This window comes from Erpetoichthys calabaricus, chromosome 2, assembly GCF_900747795.2.
Source record: "Erpetoichthys calabaricus chromosome 2, fErpCal1.3, whole genome shotgun sequence".
NCBI classification, from domain to species: domain Eukaryota; kingdom Metazoa; phylum Chordata; class Cladistia; order Polypteriformes; family Polypteridae; genus Erpetoichthys; species Erpetoichthys calabaricus.
In genome coordinates, this window is record NC_041395.2 from 251,913,939 (window position 1) to 251,931,804 (window position 17,866).

A 17,866-nucleotide genomic window follows, 5' to 3' on the forward strand; every position below is an offset into this window, starting at 1 on the left:
CGTTGGATTATCTGGCGATTCTAGTGGCACTGTGAGGGCGTGGAACCTGCAATAAATTCCTGCGCTTTGCTCAGTGCTACTGAGATTGAAAGAAATAAAAGGTGAATCGGATGAAACTGGTTTGAAATAACATTAAAAAGGAACTTAACATTATAACAGCAATATAGTTTCGTCGGCTATTAAAAGTGCCGCACGTTCAAAGTGAAACACGGTGAAAAAAATTTCAGATTCAGCAGAATGACCTATGTCTCCTAAACTTCAATTTACAGATGTTAACAAACCTCGGTCGAGAAAACAGTATCTTTATTCCAATACAGGATTTGCATCCCACCTAAAGTTAGCGCCCATGCACAGCTGTATAATCAGGAGGCAGAACCGTTTACGTAAGCATTTCGTTCAGACTGTGCAGCTACTAAGCAGAGAGGCTCCCGTACAATCACTTCTCACTGGACAAAGCACTGCCGATTGTCCTCTCCTAACGAGTCCTCGGGCGGAGCACCAGATGGTGACGATGACATCCCCCGCATGCCCAACACCTGCTGGACGCCGCTGCAGCGCTCGCGCCGCACGGAGTGCCTCGTGCGCCCCACCTGCCGGCCACTTGCCGCCACAACCGCATTCCCCCGCAGTGTCACTTTGTCACCGACAGAGCACAACAAACATGGCGGAGACCGAAGCCCTGGAGTACATCACGGAGCATGAACGCATCCTGCAGGAAATTGAGAGCACGGAGACCGCTTGCGTCGGCCCCACGCTACGGTATGAAGAGAAGGGTGTTTGACGAGCCGTCTCGTGGGTTAATGGCGATTGTTGTACAGTTTCCGCGGGCGTGTTTTTAATTCCTTTCCGACTCTTGCTTTTATTTATTACATATATAGGCAGGCCTTTTGTTAGCGGATGCTGCACTTCACTTCATATTACAGGTTGCAGCGGGCACAGACTTTCCTCACTTCCGTATTTAATACGCGTGGGCAGATTTATAAAAAAGGAAGAAAGAAGTAAACCCCCGCATCCCCACCCCTTCCGAAGCAAAACAGCTTAATTATAAATAAAGGTAACTAAAAGGACAACAGCAAAGCTACCTTTGCTCCAGAGCACTGCTGCTCTTTCGCATATGTGCCGCTGTAACGCCGGTCGCAGACAGCTGTCTGTGCTTCGCAGAAAGCCTTGTCTTGTTTTTGTGCCCTGCGACGATGGCCCCGTTATTCTAGACTTAGCTAAAACGTCGTCATTTTATAATGGAGTGATAATTGTGTCCTCACGTGCCGCCTGCATTCCTGGTTGTCACTGTGACATTGGAAGTGGGTGTGGCTGCAGGTTCAAACGCCTCAAGGTTGCTACTTATCTTAGCCGTGAACGTACCTGCGCCGGGATGGCAGTCACATGATCACGAGCCCTAAGAAGACCTCGCCTGCTCGATGTCAACGAAATTAGGTTAACGTGTGGATATGTAGGCCAGCCATTTCATTAAGTGGGACTGTGATATGGAGATCAGAGGTAGGCTGGAGGATGGGGAGAGTACACAGTGAAATAAGTGGCACACTAACGAGGATGCGCTCACCCCCTGAAAATAGATTTCAGTATGATGCAGGTAGTAGATTGAGATGGCGTGATGTTTGGTAGGTCAGTAGTAAGTGTGTCAGTCATTCAGTCAGATAATACAGTTCACCAATGGATACAGTGAAGAGAATATGTGTGGCAGAGTGCTTGATGTCAGATAATGTATTTCAGCAAGCGTATTATTAATAAGAGCATCGGTGGCAAATTAGTGAAATTACAGTACCATAGCTCATTTTAATAAGTGGTAGAGTGACAATGTTGTCGATAGTAGATTGGGCAGACTCACTGTCTAGTAATTCTTTTCTGTAAGTAATTGGGTGAAATAAGATATTGTATTTCAATATGTAACATAGTGATGAAGGGGTTAGTGGAAGATTGGGGAGAATCACAGTGTCATAAATCATTAGGGAGGATCAGTATACGTTATTTTAAGTGGTACAGTATGGATGTTTGTAGCTGATTGGAGTGACACTCTATAAAAATTGTTTCACTAAGCAAACAAGTAGGGATTGTTGGGGAGACTCACTGTGCCTGTAATACATGCCACTAAGTGGTATGGGCTTACTATACTATAATAACTTTTGACAAGTAGTATGCCAAGAAGAATTTCCATGTTGTATTTTTTTTGTTCTTTATTTTTCACTTTATACAATTTCTTGTATTAGTAATTTGTAAGTTTTTGCATACCTCTTGGGGTCAGAGCTTGTGGTCAGCCGTTGTACAGCACTCCTGGAGCAAGTGCAGGTTAAGGGCCTTGCTCAAAGGCCCACCAGAGTAGGATCTCTTGTGGTAGTAACAGGGATTCAAACTGGCAACCTTCCAGATACCAGCACAGATTCTTAGCCTCAGAGATACCACTCCGTTGGCATTGCTACCTGTTACCAAAATCCATCTCATTAAGTGGTATAGTAAGGTATTTGTGGATAAATAAGAAGCCTCATTGTATCATAATATTTTATTCAATTCAGTTTAATTTGTTTAACAAGTTCTCAGGTAAAGGACAGCATAGTACAGTATCAGCACAGCTGCCTCGCAAACAGGAAGTGGAGTGGAGTTTGCATTGTTTCTCTGTATCTACAGGGGTTTCCTCCAGGTATTCCCGTTTTCTCCCACAGTACAAAGATATTCAGGTTTGGTGGATTAGCGATGCTAAATTGGCCATGTGTTCTCTGTGAAATGGTCCAGCATCCTGTCCTGGGATTGTTCTTATTTTGTGCCCAATGCTTGCTGGGATAGGCTCCTGCCTCCCTCCCTGCAGCCATGCTTATGATGAAGCAGGTTTAGAAAATGGATGGATGAGTGGATGGAAGGTCATCAGTAAGATGCAATTAAAAACTTTCCAAATTACTATAGATAGTTTTTACTCAGTAAAATAAAACTGATAAACTGAAATGGAGCATAATAATATATGCTCATTAATATAAGCATTATTATTACAGTATGCTGCGGTGGGTTGGCACCCTGCCCAGGATTGTTTCCTGCCTTGTGCCCTGTGTTGGCTGGGATTGGCTCCAGCAGAACCCCGTGACCCTGTGTTCGGATTCAGCGGGTTGGATAATGGATGGATGGATGGATATTACAGTATGTTTTTTTAAGTAGTAGTTTGTGATGGAAGTTTGGTTTCTGCTTAGATGTGATCTATCTATCTATCTATCTATCTGTCTGTCTGTCTGTCTGTCTGTCAAAACACTAAGGTCTCTGTGTGTCTGGTCCCTCAGAGCAATGTTTGGTCAATTTTGCTTTGGTGATATGGTCAAAAGAGGAGGTATGAGTGTGAGACACACAAGGTGGGGTAAAGGCATGTGAGTCACACATAGAGAGTCGCCTTGAAAATCAAAGTATAAAAATGAACAGCAGGTGAGTAAGGTGCCTCAAAATATAATCTGAGAAGCAAGCTTTACGGGAATGTGATCGAGAGAGGAAGTGCCGGACAGGAGAGGTTCAGACACAAGGTACACAAAGGGCAAGAGATGGGAAATATTTTTAAATTTATTCTATTACATGGCTAGTGAAATGTAATTCATTACACTAGAAAATGTAAATGCCATACAGCTGAGACTCCCTATAGGATTTTACTAAGTGGTAGAGTAAGAAATATGCCCATGGCACAATGGTGAGAGGTAAAATTCAAGTGTTTATTTCATTAAGTATTTATAGTAGGTATTATGTCAGTAGCAGATTGGAGAGGCTTACTGTACCAAAATTAATTTCACTAAGCAGTACAGTAAAGGAAGACAACTGTGGCAGGTTGTGGAAGTTCACAGTATCATAATATCATTTAATAAGCAGTAAAATAAGAAAGGTTACAATAGATAACATTCTCAAAACATCTTAACTCAATACATGATTTTAAAGGGGGAGAGCCTGTCCTTGCAGCATTGGGTATAAGGCAGAGACCAGTCCTGGACAGGGCAAAAGTCCAGTATAAAACACATTCATGGGCTCAGGGCCAGTTTTTTTTTTCCCAGTTAACCTAACATACATTTCTTTGGGATGTTGAAGGACAACTGAGTACCCTGAGTAAAAACACATGGACACAGGGAGAACATGCATACATCACATAGACAGCAATTGGGCACAGGAATAGAATACATTATCCTGTACCCATTGAGTAGGATCACTAACCAGTTTTCCTCCTTGCCACACTGGAGGAATTTGATCCACCATAATTCATTATACAAGGTGTCTCACTCTGTAAAAATATATTTCACTAACTTGCTATGTAAGAGGATTATTTGTGGTATATTGTGTAGGCCTACATTTCTATAATTTGTTTTACTAAATCATACAGTAAAGTTGGATGGCTATACCAGATTGGTATGGGGCTCATTATACCATAGTGTACTTTGCTGCATGGCATAGCAAAGTGAATGTCTGTGCCATACTGGAGAGGATCTCTTTAACATACACTAAGTGGTATAGTAGGTTAGGTTTTATCTAATGCAGATTGGAGAAGAGCACTGTGTAATAATACATTTCCCTAAGTGGTACAGTGTGGGAAGTCCTATTATGTCATTTTTAAATCTATAAATATAATGTAAATTTGACTGACTGACTCACTCACTTACTCATCGACAAAAACTCAATTTCCCGTTTATTTAAAATGCTGGATATTTCAATGTATCAGTATTTAGGGGTAAACCCCATCACAATAGAAAAACTAAATACCCCATCCATCCTCTTCCGCTTATCGAGGTCGGGTCGCGGGGGGCAGCAGCTTGAGCAGAGATGCCCAGACTTCCCTCTCCCCGGCCACTTCTTCTAGCTCTTCCGGGAGAATCCCGAGGCGTTCCCAGGCCAGCCGGGAGACATTGTCCCTCCAGCGTGTCCTGGGTCTTCCCCGGGGCCTCCTCCCGGTTGCACGTGCCCGGAACACCTCACCAGGGAGGCGTCCAGGAGGCATCCTGATCAGATGCCTGAGCCACCTCATCTGACTCCTCTCGATGCGGAGGAGCAGCGGCTCTACTCTGAGCCCCTCCTGGATGACTGAGCTTCTCACCCTATCTTTAAGGGAGAGCCCAGACACCCTGCGGAGAAAACTCATTTCAGCCGCTTGTATTCGCGATCTCGTTCTTTCGGTCACTACCCATAGCTCATGACCATAGGTGAGGGTAGAAACATAGATCGACTGGTAAATTGAGAGCTTTGCCTTACGGCTCAGCTCCTTTTTCACCACGACAGACAAATGCATCACTGCGGACGCCGCACCAATCCGCCTGTCGATCTCACGCTCCATTCTTCCCTCACACGTGAACAAGACCCCGAGATACTTGAACTCCTCCACTTGGGGCAGGATCTCGCTCCCAACCCTGAGAGGGCACTCCACCCTTTTCCGTCTGAGGACCATGGTCTCGGATTTGGAGGTGCTGATTCCCATCCCAGCCGCTTCACACTCAGCTGCGAACCGATCCAGAGAGAGCTGAAGATCACGGCCTGATGAAGCAAACAGGACAACATCATCTGCAAAAAGCAGTGACCCAATCCTGAGTCCACCAAGCTGGACCCCCTCAACACCCTGGCTGCGCCTAGAAATTCTGTCCATAAAAGATATGAACAGAATCGGTGACAAAGGGCAGCCCTGGCGGAGTCCAACTCTCACTGGAAACAGGTTCGACTTACTGCCGGCAATGCGGACCAAGCTCTGACACCGATCGTACAGGGACCGAACAGCTCTTATCTGGGGGTTCGGTACCCCATACTCTCAGAGTACTCCCATAGGTTTCCCCAAGGGACACAGTCGAACGCCTTTTCCAAGTCCACAAAATACATGTAGACTGGTTGGGCGAACTCCCATGCACCCTCCAGGACCCTGCTAAGGGTGTAGAGCTGGTCCACTGTTCCACGACCAGGACGAAAACCACACTGTTCCTCCTGAATCCAAGGTTCAACTATCCGACGGACCCTCCTCTCCAGAACCCCCCGAATAGACTTTTCCAGGGAGGCTGAGGAGTGTGATTCCTCTGTAGTTGGAACACACCCTCCAGTCCCCCTTCTTAAAGAGTGGGACCACCACCCCGGTCTACCAATCCAGAGGCACTGTCCCTGATGTCCATGCGATGTTGCAGAGACGTGTCAACCAAGACAGCCCTACAACATCCAGAGCCTTGAGGAACTCTGGGCGTATCTCATCCACCCCCGGGGCCCTGCCACCAAGGAGTTTTTTGACCACCTCGGTGACCTCAGTCCCAGAGATGGGGGAGCCCACCTCCGAGTCCCCAGGCTCTGCTTCCTCATTGGAAGGCATGTTAGTGGGATTGAGGAGGTCTTCGAAGTACTCCCCCCACCGACCCACAACGTCCCGAGTCGAGGTCAGCCGCGCACCATCCCCACCATACACAGTGTTGACACTGCACTGCTTCCCCCTCCTGAGACGCCGGACGGTGGACCAGAATCTCCTCGAAGCCGTCTGAAAGTCGTTTTCCATGGCCTCCCCAAACTCCTCCCATGCCCGAGTTTTTGCCTCAGCAACCACCGAAGCCGCATTCCGCGTGGCCTGCCGGTACCTATCAGCTGCCTCCAGAGTCCCACAGGACAAAAGGGACCGGTAGGACTCCTTCTTCAGCTTGACGGCATCCCTCACCGCCGGTGTCCACCAACGGGTTCGGGGATTGCCGCCACGACAGGCACCGACTACCTTACGGCCACAGCTCCGGTCAGCCGCCTCAACAATAGAGGCACGGAACATGGCCCATTCGGACTCAATGTCCCCCACCTCCCTTGGGTCATGGTCGAAGTTCTGCCGGAGGTGGGAGTTGAAGCTACTTCTGACAGGGGGCTCGGCCAGACGTTCCCAGCAGACCCTCACAACACGTTTGGGCCTACCAGGCCTGACCAGCATCCTCCCCCACCATCGGAGCCAACTCACCACCAGGTGGTGATCAGTTGACAGCTCCGCCCCTCTCTTCACCCGACTGTCCAAGACATGTGGCCGCAGGTCTGACGACACGACCACAAAGTCGATCATCGAACTGAGGCCTAGAGTGTCCTGGTGCCAAGTGCACATATGAACACCCCTATGCTTGAACATGGTGTTTGTTATGGACAATCCGTGACGAGCACAGAAGTCCAATAACAAAACACCACTCGGGTTCAGATCGGGGGGGGCCATTCCTCCCAATCACACCCTTCCAGGTCTCACTGTCATTGCCCACGTGAGCATTGAAGTCTCCAGCAGTACGAGGGAGTCCCCAGAAGGTATGCCCTCTAGCACCCCCTCCAGGGACTCCAAAAAGGGTGGGTACTCCGAAATGCTGTTTGGTGCATACACACAAACAACAGTTAGGACTCGTCCACTGGGGTAAACCCCAATGTACAGGCTCCAAGTCTGGGGGGCAATAAGTATGCCCACACCAACTCGGCGCCTCTCACCGCGCGCAACTCCAGAGTCCTTGGCCCCTCCCATAGGTGGTGAGCCCATGGGAAGGTGGACCCACGTTGCCTCTTCGGGCTGTGCCCGGCCGAGCCCCATGGGTGCAAGCCCGGCCACCAGGTGCTCGCCATCGAGCCCCACCTCCGGGCCTGGCTCCAGAGTGGGGCCCCGTTGACCCGCGTCCGGGCGAGGGGAAAACGGCGTCCAAATTTTTTTATTCGTCATAGGAGGTTATATTGAACCGCACTTTGTCTCATCCCTCACCTAGGACCAGTTTGCCTTGGGTGGCCCTACCAGGGGCATAAAGCCCCAGACAACAGAGCTCCTAGGGTCATTGGGACACGCAAACCCCTCCACCACGATAAGGGGGCGGTTCGAGGAGGGGACTAAATACCCCAAAATCTCAAAATTGCTGTGCTGAGAGGGTGCTTTATGCAAATGAAGGATACAGCAGGAGCTATTGACAGGCCTCGCTAACAGCAGCACTAACCAATAGGGTAGAGAGATGATGAAGATGGGGCAGTATCCTTTACAGGATAAAAGAGACATGATTATGTTTTACATATTTGGTTAGGTGTGAAATGGAAAGAGAAAGTTTGGCTCAAGAAAGATGCAAAGCTCTATAGTTAGCAAGTGCTATAAAACTCTAGTGAGGATACCAGGTGCTGTGGCAGTGAGCGTAGGTGTTCTTTCGCTGATCCTTGGTCCAATGCTGTCAGTTTAAACTTCATTTACATTTACACACACGTCTGCATACTTTGGGTGGTGATGCCCCGTGCTGTCCATAATTATTTCCATAGACATTTGTAGCTGCAGGTTTTAAAGGGTGATCACATACAACTGACAAAAAACATGAAAGTAATACCTGAGTGAATGACATAAACAAATGAAAATAGTAAACATCTAGTAATGATAATAATATATACTCAGATTTCACATTATTCCACTGATTTCCTGTTTCACTTCAAAAGAATCTATATATATAATTCACTAAGCCGCTGACAAGTAGCCACCCATGGAAAGCACGCACCACCAACAAGTAGCCACCCATGGAAAGCACGCAAGACAGCCACGTCCACCATATATAATTCACTAAGCCGCCAACAAGTAGCCACCCATGGAAAGCACACAAGACAGCCATGCCCACCAACTCTAAGACCATTGGAGTACGACGACAACTCGCAGAGCCACGCCCACCAACTCGGACGCGACGCCTCGGAAAACACGCCGTCATTTATGTTCGTTGAGCTACAGTCCACATGCACCTCTGAGCCACGTTGACTTTTCGGTTACGACGCACGACCACGTGCACCATCACAAACTGTTTTACACGCTACATACAGCAATTCGCATCCATGACAAACATGCATCTTCTTAGATGGTCCTGCAGGAGCACGGAAAACATTTCCCCGCCCACCAACACTCCTTATTCCCCGGCCCGTGTCCACCCTCGCTCTCTAGGCATTCACACTGCCTGCTCATGTGCCCGGACGCTACAACTCACCGACCACCCCGTAAGTCGCTTTCATCTGTGCTAGGAGTCCACATGCACCTCTGAGCCATGTTGACTTTTCATTATTCTTTTCGGTTACGACACCCGACCGCGTCCACCATCGAAAACCATGGGAAAGAAACAACGAAGCCCCACCCAGAAACCGCTTCAAATGTATTTCATGGAAACCACACTTCTTTCAATGTTATACAGATTCCTGCATTAGTTAACTGCACGCGCGCTACACTGAATGGATCAACGTGTGTCTACCTGGTGCACAGAGCCGTTGAACCCCATTCGTGCTGGAAACCGGGGCTTGCATTTGTTCCCCATGAACGAGGAATTCCCAGTTAAGTGCGGGTCATACGCTCGCACTGATTACGTCCCTGCCCTTTGTTCACCCAAACATAACAACCCCCCCCCCCACTAATACCATGGTCGGGTGACACAAAACACGGCATCAATCCAGCTGTGAGCCACATTCACTATTCATTTGCCTTCCATTGCCACCGCTTCAAATGTATTTCATGGAAACAACACTTGATTCCTGCATCAGGTAACTGCACGTGCGCTACACTGAATGGATCAACGTGTGTCTACCCGGCGAAGAGAGGCGTGGGTGAGCCGTTGAACCCCATTCATGCTGGAAACCGGGGCTTGCAATTGTTCCCCACGAATGAGGAACTGATTACGTCCATGGTCGGGTGACTTGGTGGATTATATATAGAAAAGCAGCCAGAACTTCAAAGAACAATGAAAAGTCTACTTGGTGCAGAGGTGCATTTGGACTGTACCAGAGACAAAAGCGAATGAGGCGCTGTTTGGAAAATGAACAGTCAGCGTGACTCACAGGTGCATGTAGACTGTGCAAAGACGAAAACGACTCAGGTGATGAGTTGGGGGTGGGCACATGAGCAGGCAGTGCATACTGAACTAGCATGACGGAGGGGGCGGAATGGGCGTCCTTCCCCTCTCCTCCCGTTCCGCCCTCCGCGCCCGAGCGGGAGGAGAAGGCGCGACGGCGGTCCTCCAGTTTTCAGTCACGGACAATTGTATGTTGGTTCGTACCGTGCATTGTTACAATGTTACTTTTCTTGGTGGTTTATTAAATTACGGATTTTTCAAATGTTAATTTTTTCCCTGTGCTTAAAAATCATTAAAAAAGCGGCCTGATTATGCGGCGTATGTTACACCGCGGGTTGGATAGTATCATTTAATAGTTGTATTTGGCAATGGTCATCAACAAAAGCCATGTCACTAGGAAAATCAGGAATTGATCTAATGCAAGAATGTTTTACTCATGAACAATTGTGTATTGCATGTTTGCGAGTAAGCAGCAACAATTACATTTACATTTACAACATTTAGCAGACGCTCTTATCCAGAGCGACTTACAACAGTGCTTAGTAGTCTACGACTGTTCTTCAGTCTTTTTAGGCTAGGATTAAATCTACTGTCATTAAACAAGTTACCGCTGACCAAGTTGTACACAAAAACCATGCTAGAAGAAAAGAGTAAGTTTAGTACAATTTGTTTTTTTTTTTTTTAAGAGAGAAAGGGTAGAAAAAAAGTATGGGGACTTTAGTCCCCCAAGTGCTGTTTAAAGAAGTGTGTCTTCAGACGACTTTTGAAGACAGTGAGGGTCTCCGCTGTTCGTATAGCAAGAGGAAGTTCGTTCCACCACTGAGGAGCCAACACTGCAAAGAGTCTTGATGCATGTCGTCCTCTTCTTTTTAAGTAAGGGTGGTTCGAGACAAGCAGTGCTTGATGTTCTGAGAGAGCGAGAAGTGACACGCTGCTTAACCAGTGCTGATATGTAAGGTGGTGCAGTTCCAGTTTTGGCCTTAAAGGCAAGTGTTAGGGTTTTGAACCTGATGCGGGCAGCCACAGGGAGCCAGTGCAGGTTCCGCAGCAGAGGTGTAGTGTGAGAGAATTTGGGAATATTAAAAACGAGTCTTGCAGCTGCATTCTGGATCAATTGAAGTGGTCGTGTTGCCTTTAGTGAAAGTCCAGACATCAGAGAGTTGCAGTAGTCCAGCTTAGAGATGACCAAGGTCTGGACGAGAAGCTGAGTAGCCTCTGTAGTGAGAAAGGGGCGGATTCTCCTGATGTTGTAAAGAAGATATCTGCAGACCTGGAGAGGTTGCTGATGTGTGGAGAAAAAGACAAGTCTTCATCTAGAGTGACACCAAGACTTCTTGCCGTTTTTGAGGGGACGATAACTGAGTTGTCAAAAGAGATTGCAAGGTCAAGATTCGGAGATGAGTTGCCTTTGATGTACAAGACCAGTGACCTGATAGTTTTATTATTACTTGACTAATGCCTTTATCACCATATTATTACTTGACTAATGCCTTTATCCATGGTGACTTATAATGTTTGAGATACAATTGGTTACATTTCTTTTGTTTTTCCAGTTGGGATACAGGCAGGTGAAGTGACTTGCTCATGGTCACACAGTATTTCTAATAGGATCTGAAACCACAACCTAAAGTCCTAGATGCAAAGCCTTAATCATCACACCACATTTCCTGCCAATAATATTAGCTCTTGGTAAAAATCCTACAAATATTGTTTTCGAAGAAGTGCTTAGTTAGTTACATAGTACTTATGATACACCCAGCACTAAAACTGGCAGTCATTGTTGTTTGGAAGTTCCTGTACAAAGTTGGCTAACACAGCTAGTGTAGTATATTGATAAGGGCACCTATGTTGAACAGGGCAGTGAGCCTGTTTCATAATCAAGTACTTTTATAAAGATGCACAGTAATGAGAGTATGTCTGCTGGACTGGGGAGGCAGATTTTTCTATAATATATTTCATTAAGCACCATAATGTGGAGATGTGTATGGCAAGTTAGGGAGGATTTTTGGACTGTAATACATGTTTGTCAGTAGCATAATAATGAAGGTACATGAGACAGAGTGAGCAGAGTCCTTGGCAAAATAAGTTTCACTGCAAGGTATGGTAATGATAGTGTCTGAGGAAGATTACATTGCCTCAAAAGAAATAAAGAGCATATTGAGTCTATGTAATTTTTTCTTTTGTTAAAACGTACCTAAATGGATTGTTGTGCTCATCGCAATGTTGGATGGGTCTGGTACAGCCTGTCTGCTGTGTTTTCTACAATCATAATAGAAATAAAAGAGCAAAGTTCACATCTTTGAATGTTGCAGTACCTAGGTGGTAAAAGGAAAAGAGAAGGGAGTTTTTGTCTACTTGCCAAAAGAAGCACATTTTGATTTGCATTTTGAATAGTTGTATGAGTAAGCAGAGGAAAATCCAAACACCTCAGTTAATGTTGGCAGAGGTGCATGCCATTTTATCCTGTTTCATACATTAATAGGTACCCAACTGTTTGATGAGATTATACTATTTTGTATTAGCTTACCAGCTGCTTTAACAGAAACCCATTTGTCTGAATGAAGTTACTTTTTCTGAATTTGTTTAGCAGCTGCATACAGTATATCTGGAGTGGCATACACATAAAAAGTACATAGTACAATTTACATACAGTATTTCTACATTTGGAGTAATGTCAAGATAAATGAATTACTCATAATTACGCAATGACTTAGTAATGGTGACTGAACCAACATCACTGCAGTTTAAAGTGCAATTACTTAGCCGCCAGACCACACTGCCTGCATTCTTTTCATGCAAACTATCCAGAAAAAAAAGATGCAGACACTTTCACTTGTTTCTCTGGAAAATGTAATCAAGACGGTTAAAACTCCTTAATAGCACTTATTGTGCTTGCAGATCTTAGCAGTATCCTGTGCTCTGCTGTCGGCAGTTGGTTATCAGCCCACATGTGCTGCTTAATCCTCAACAGTAGATAGTCACCACAAGTAGCACAATTATCTCTTAGCATAATGGCACAAAATACATTAAATATACAGGCAAATGTGATGAGACAGATATCAATCAATCACTCTATCTGTCCCCTTTAGCACTTTTAGAACATGAAATTCATACTGTTTTGTGACAGAGTAAAGGTTTCTGTGTCTTAGATGCAGTGGTTAAGAGAATTTGCTAGGGTCACTAAAATCAAGTATTTAAATAGTACCAGTCTGTGGCTGTGGCTTGGTTACAGGTAGGCTGGCTCCAGGTACACTAAGCACCATTTATTTGTTGCCTTATTGCATTCAATTTGGCAAACAGAGCATATACTATACAGTATATGCCTTTGAGCACATTATGTAGTTGGACTGTATGTTGGAGAGATTTTTGTTTCTTAGGTAGTCTATAACAAATGTGACATATTGGCAAAGATTTCTCTTATTGGCACTCGGAAATCTTCCAATGGCCTTGATAAGCCAGGTCTAAAAGGCATCTGATCAAGTTGCCCGAATTGCCAATATTATTATTACTGACAATATTATCTTAATCCCTTCTAGTTGCCAGGCCTTCCTCACTCTGTAAGGAGAGGGTCAGCTATCGCTGACAATAGCCCCTTAGTATCCTTGCAAAGTCCATCCAGGAAATCATTATCTCTCACATTTATGCTGCCACTCATACCTAATGCTTTTCTGGATTGTGCTATAAAGCAAGGATGGGCTTTAATCTTGGCAGGGATGGATGATCAGTTACTGGGATGGGATGCCAACATAATGGAAACAGGACATTGGTGGGTGGTCATCCTAGCCATAACAGAAGGGCAGATAGAGACTGCACTGCCTTTCATGCATGGTTGTTTGGTCCCCAGATATGTCAGGTGGCAACATCCTTCTGCTGGGACTCCCTTAGGGCTGTTTGGGAGTTGTAGTACTGATGGGTTGCCCTGCAGGGTTCCTGCTAGAAGAAGACTTCTCTACTTTAAGGATATTCCATTTGACCTGGCAGTGGTTCCCAGGTGCAGTGTTGCAGCATTGGAAGTACTCCTGGATCTTGCATAAAAGAAGCTGCTATATATATACAAAATGCATGATTTCCTGAAAATAATTGATCTTATTTTATCAAATTCACATTGTTACTTTAACACAACATAAATAAATGCAGGAGAAAACACAGCTATGTTTATTGTTCTGTCAACATTCACCCACCAAATTTTTCCGACATGGCATGAATCTTTGTTAATACTAATCCTGATTATTTTATTGAGGTGCTATCAAATAATCAGTCCATCAATCTTCCTTTTGTATAATGATTTTCATAGAGCACTCCATCACATTGTGATTTTCAAATAAAAACTAGCTTGAATTAAAGAGTCAGACTTTTTGTTTAGGGTGGCACAGTGGCACTTTGGTGCTACTACCACACAGTTTTAGAGACTGCTACCATGTACAACATGCCCATATCTTGCTTCTTTCAGAATAATTAAGCAAGTGAGAAAATAAGCTTCTGCAATAAGTATTTACCTCTTTTTTCTGAAAATGTAGAAAGCAAAAATGGAAAAAAAAATCATTGTTATTTTAATGGTTGAATAATTACAACCTTAGTATAACAGCAGTGATGTGCTGGATATAAAAAGAAAGTACTGAAAACTAAAAATGATGACTCAAAACTGAAATGACAAGCAGGATCAAAACCGGACTTGCAATACATAGTGGATATACGACCAAAACCAGCAGCAGTCATTATGATGAATGGTTTGTTTAAAATAAAGACACTAGAACATCTCCATAAAGGCCCTGTGTAAAAAAAGCATAAACTGAACATATCCATCCATTCATCCATTTTCTAAATCCCCTTATGCAGAGCTGGATTGTGGGGAAGCCTTTCCCTGCAACTCTCAGTGTGAACACACACATACACACATATACACTTTATTTGACCAAATGCTGTTTCTTTGTGGATGGATAGCCAAAATGAATTAAAAATGTGTTTTCAAATTAGTATGTGTGACCTATGCCTCAGGCAAGGGGAAAGTGTAAAATGGCCCAACCAAAAGGATTGGAGTTAGCCTGTTAGTTTCTGTGGCTAAACAAAGCATATTTCTTGAGTTTTTTCAGAAAGGTTCAGAAGAATTACTCAAGCTTGTGAAACAGATACAGAAAAAATCACTATTAATGTTCAGCCTGTATTTTTTTCAGATAAAAATACTAGGGTGTTGTACAGTGTTAGCAATTATGGATGTAGTGAGAAGTCAAGCAAAATGACACCATTTATTGGCTAACTAAAAAGATTACAATATGCAAGCTTTTGAGGCAACTCAGGCCCCTTCTTCAGGTTTACATCTTACCTGAAGAAGGGGCTTGAGCTGCCTCAAAAGCTTGCATATTGTAATCTTTTTAGTTAACCAACAAAGGTGTCATTTTGCTTGACTTCAGATAAAAATAGAAATCTGAGTCTTTTCAACCCTGCCTTTATTCCATGGAGACAAATCCTTCATATTTTGTCTTGGTTAAAAAGACATTTGATACTTTGTTATTTTCCAGAAGATGGTAATTCTGTGTGATGCACTGTTCATTGTTTTAGAACAAATTGTTAGTGTTAAATATTCCAGGAGGGTATCAGAAGTCTGTTTATATTTCCTACTCAAGTAAAATCTGCTATTTCACCTGCTTTACACTTTGAAGACTTTTCTGTTTATATGCCTAATAAATAGGATATTTAACTTGAAGGCAGATATGTGTGTGAAATACATACCACCCTCCTACTATCTTAGTTAAAGGATTACTCCAAGCTAAAATTTTTGAAAACTTAACTAACAAAGTTTGTAAACAGAAGTGGAATTTCTTGGAGTATATTTTAATGCTGTCTATGTATAATAAGGCCATTTTGTATGTGTGTTTTTTATACACTTTTTACCTTACTGCTAACTAGCTATACCCAGGCTTGAAGTCAAGAGGGAATAAGACATACCACAATACCTTTCTCTTGCTATGGCTGCTAGTTGACCATTACATGAGGCCATTTGAAGTCTAAGGAATTTAAGAAGTTTTCACTTGCTACATAACATAGCATAGCATTCTGAAACCTGCTTAATACAATGTCTGGTTAGAAATAACCTGAAATTCTGTTAGTGAGGCATAACTTGACCATCCAAAAATCAGATTCATCTGTATGTTTGTTCTTCAAGTGTATTTGGCCGTCGACTTCTAAGTGGACAGTAATTTCCAGTTTTATAAGAAAAATAATTTAAAGCTCCATGTATGCTCTTTGGATATGATGGTCCATACCTTTAAGAGATTGGGAATTATGGTCAGGCCTGAGTTTTAATTCTGGTTTTGCAGCTGACCTGAATAATTTAGTTTATTAACAAGCAGTCTACCTTTAATTATTTAGTAAATGAGGATGAAAAATAATATCTGTCATTGACAGGATTGCAAAGATAATTCTCAACTTTTGTTGTATTTGTTGTTCATATTTTTTACCATTATTTTGATGATGCCGTGATTGCTGCCATTTTTTGTCTTTTATTTTTCTTTTCTTCATTATGTAAAGCACTTTGAGCTACTTTTTGTATGAAAATGTGCTATATAAATAAATGTTGTTGTTGTTGTTCATTCATCGTATGCATCAATAGGCACGTTGTGCATCCACTCTGTAGCACATAACATTGTGGCAGACATGTTACAAAATATGGCCTTGCAGTTTCAAATGCATGTGAATTTTGTTACCTCTGACTCTGAGAGACAAGACGTTCCACACGCCTACGTGGATAGGATGTCTCAAATTGGGACCTAAGTGCTGCCATGCAGCAGGCAATGCCTCACCACGACACCAGTTCTGATCCCCGACAGGCCTAATCTCATTGGCTGTCCGATGGTTTTGACTCTTCCGGGGATAGGGCTCCCGACGGCCTTCCCCCATCCCCTTCATAATGTGAGCAGCCTTCCTATGGGTGGCTGTGGCAGGACTACTCCTGCAGAGAGCAGTCATTTCAGAGCTGTGTGAAGTTTTTTTTACGGTGGCTGGAGTGCCAATCCTGCCAACAACCCCCATGACTTCCCTGCAAGTTGAGGGACTGCTTGCAGGGCTGGATGCAGTTTAGCGTTTTTCCCATTTGATTCTGGGGTTTGCCAGGGATGTGTTCATGCTTCTACTATGTTCAATGCTTGCATGGACTGGGTTTTTGGCAAGGTCGTGGGGTCCAGTGGTTATGGGACATATGTTGTGAAGAAGGATTCACTGATTTTTACTTTGCTGACGATGCTATGATCTTCATGGAGTCAATGGCAGTTCTGATCAGGGCTCACAACAGACTGAGCGAGGAGTCTGAGTGTCTAGGCTTGTGAGGGTCCTAGATAAAAAACAAGATCCAGGTCTTTAATGACCTCTTGGGCAAAGCCACAAGCAGTGTTTCTGTCTGCGGAACGAGTGTCGACCTTGTCAAGAGGTTTACTTACCTCGGCAGTGACATTCATATCTCTGGTGACTCTTCCTGTTTCCTGTGAAGTCAGTATACGGATTGGGAGAGCACAGGAGTTCATGAGGTTGATGGAAAGAGGTGTGTGGCACTCCTGATATCTTTGCAAAAGGATGAAGGTCCAAGTCTTTAGAGTCCTGGTGCTTCCTGTATGGTTGTGAGAAATGGATGCTATCCAGTGACCTGAGATGAAGACTGGATTCCTTCGGTACTGTGTGTCTTCTGAGAATCGTTGGGTACCGCTGGTTTGACTTTGTGTCGAATGAGCGGTTCCTCACTGAGTTGTATGTTATGAATGTGATGCGTTTTATATACTCTATAACATTTCAATATTATTACTGAGCTGTTGAGATAATTATTATTACTGTTCTATGAACAGTAATAATAAACTGGTCTATTATTATTGTTCTCTGCTGCAAAAGTACTTGTATTTCTCTAAATCTTGCACTTAAATTCACAAATTTAACAAGGGCTTAATAAACTCAGAAGCACTAGATGCCAAGTAATACTAAAACATGCATATCTTTCTGCCATTTGTATTTGTTTTACGTATGTAACTTATAGTTTATCATTCTTTCAAGCAATGTCAGGTAGAACTGCTATGTCTTTAAGTGTTCATAATGATTTAATT

The 17,866-nt window shown here is 44.0% G+C and overlaps 1 protein-coding gene across 3 annotated transcripts in view; it reads left to right on the plus strand.

Annotated features, from left to right (window-relative positions):
- Nucleotides 1-442: 442 nt before the first annotated feature.
- Nucleotides 443-17,866, plus strand: part of exoc6 (exocyst complex component 6) — a 180,423-nt gene continuing 162,999 nt past the window's right edge. For 2 of the 3 annotated variants that reach the window (XM_028795360.2, XM_028795361.2), the window contains exon 1: nt 447-759. In XM_028795360.2, coding sequence (XP_028651193.1) covers nt 503-759 — 257 coding nt within the window. In that variant the 5' untranslated portion in view covers nt 447-502. Of the gene's footprint in view, nt 760-17,866 lie in introns of all 3 variants that reach the window. The other variant, XM_051922833.1, reaches the window with a different exon arrangement.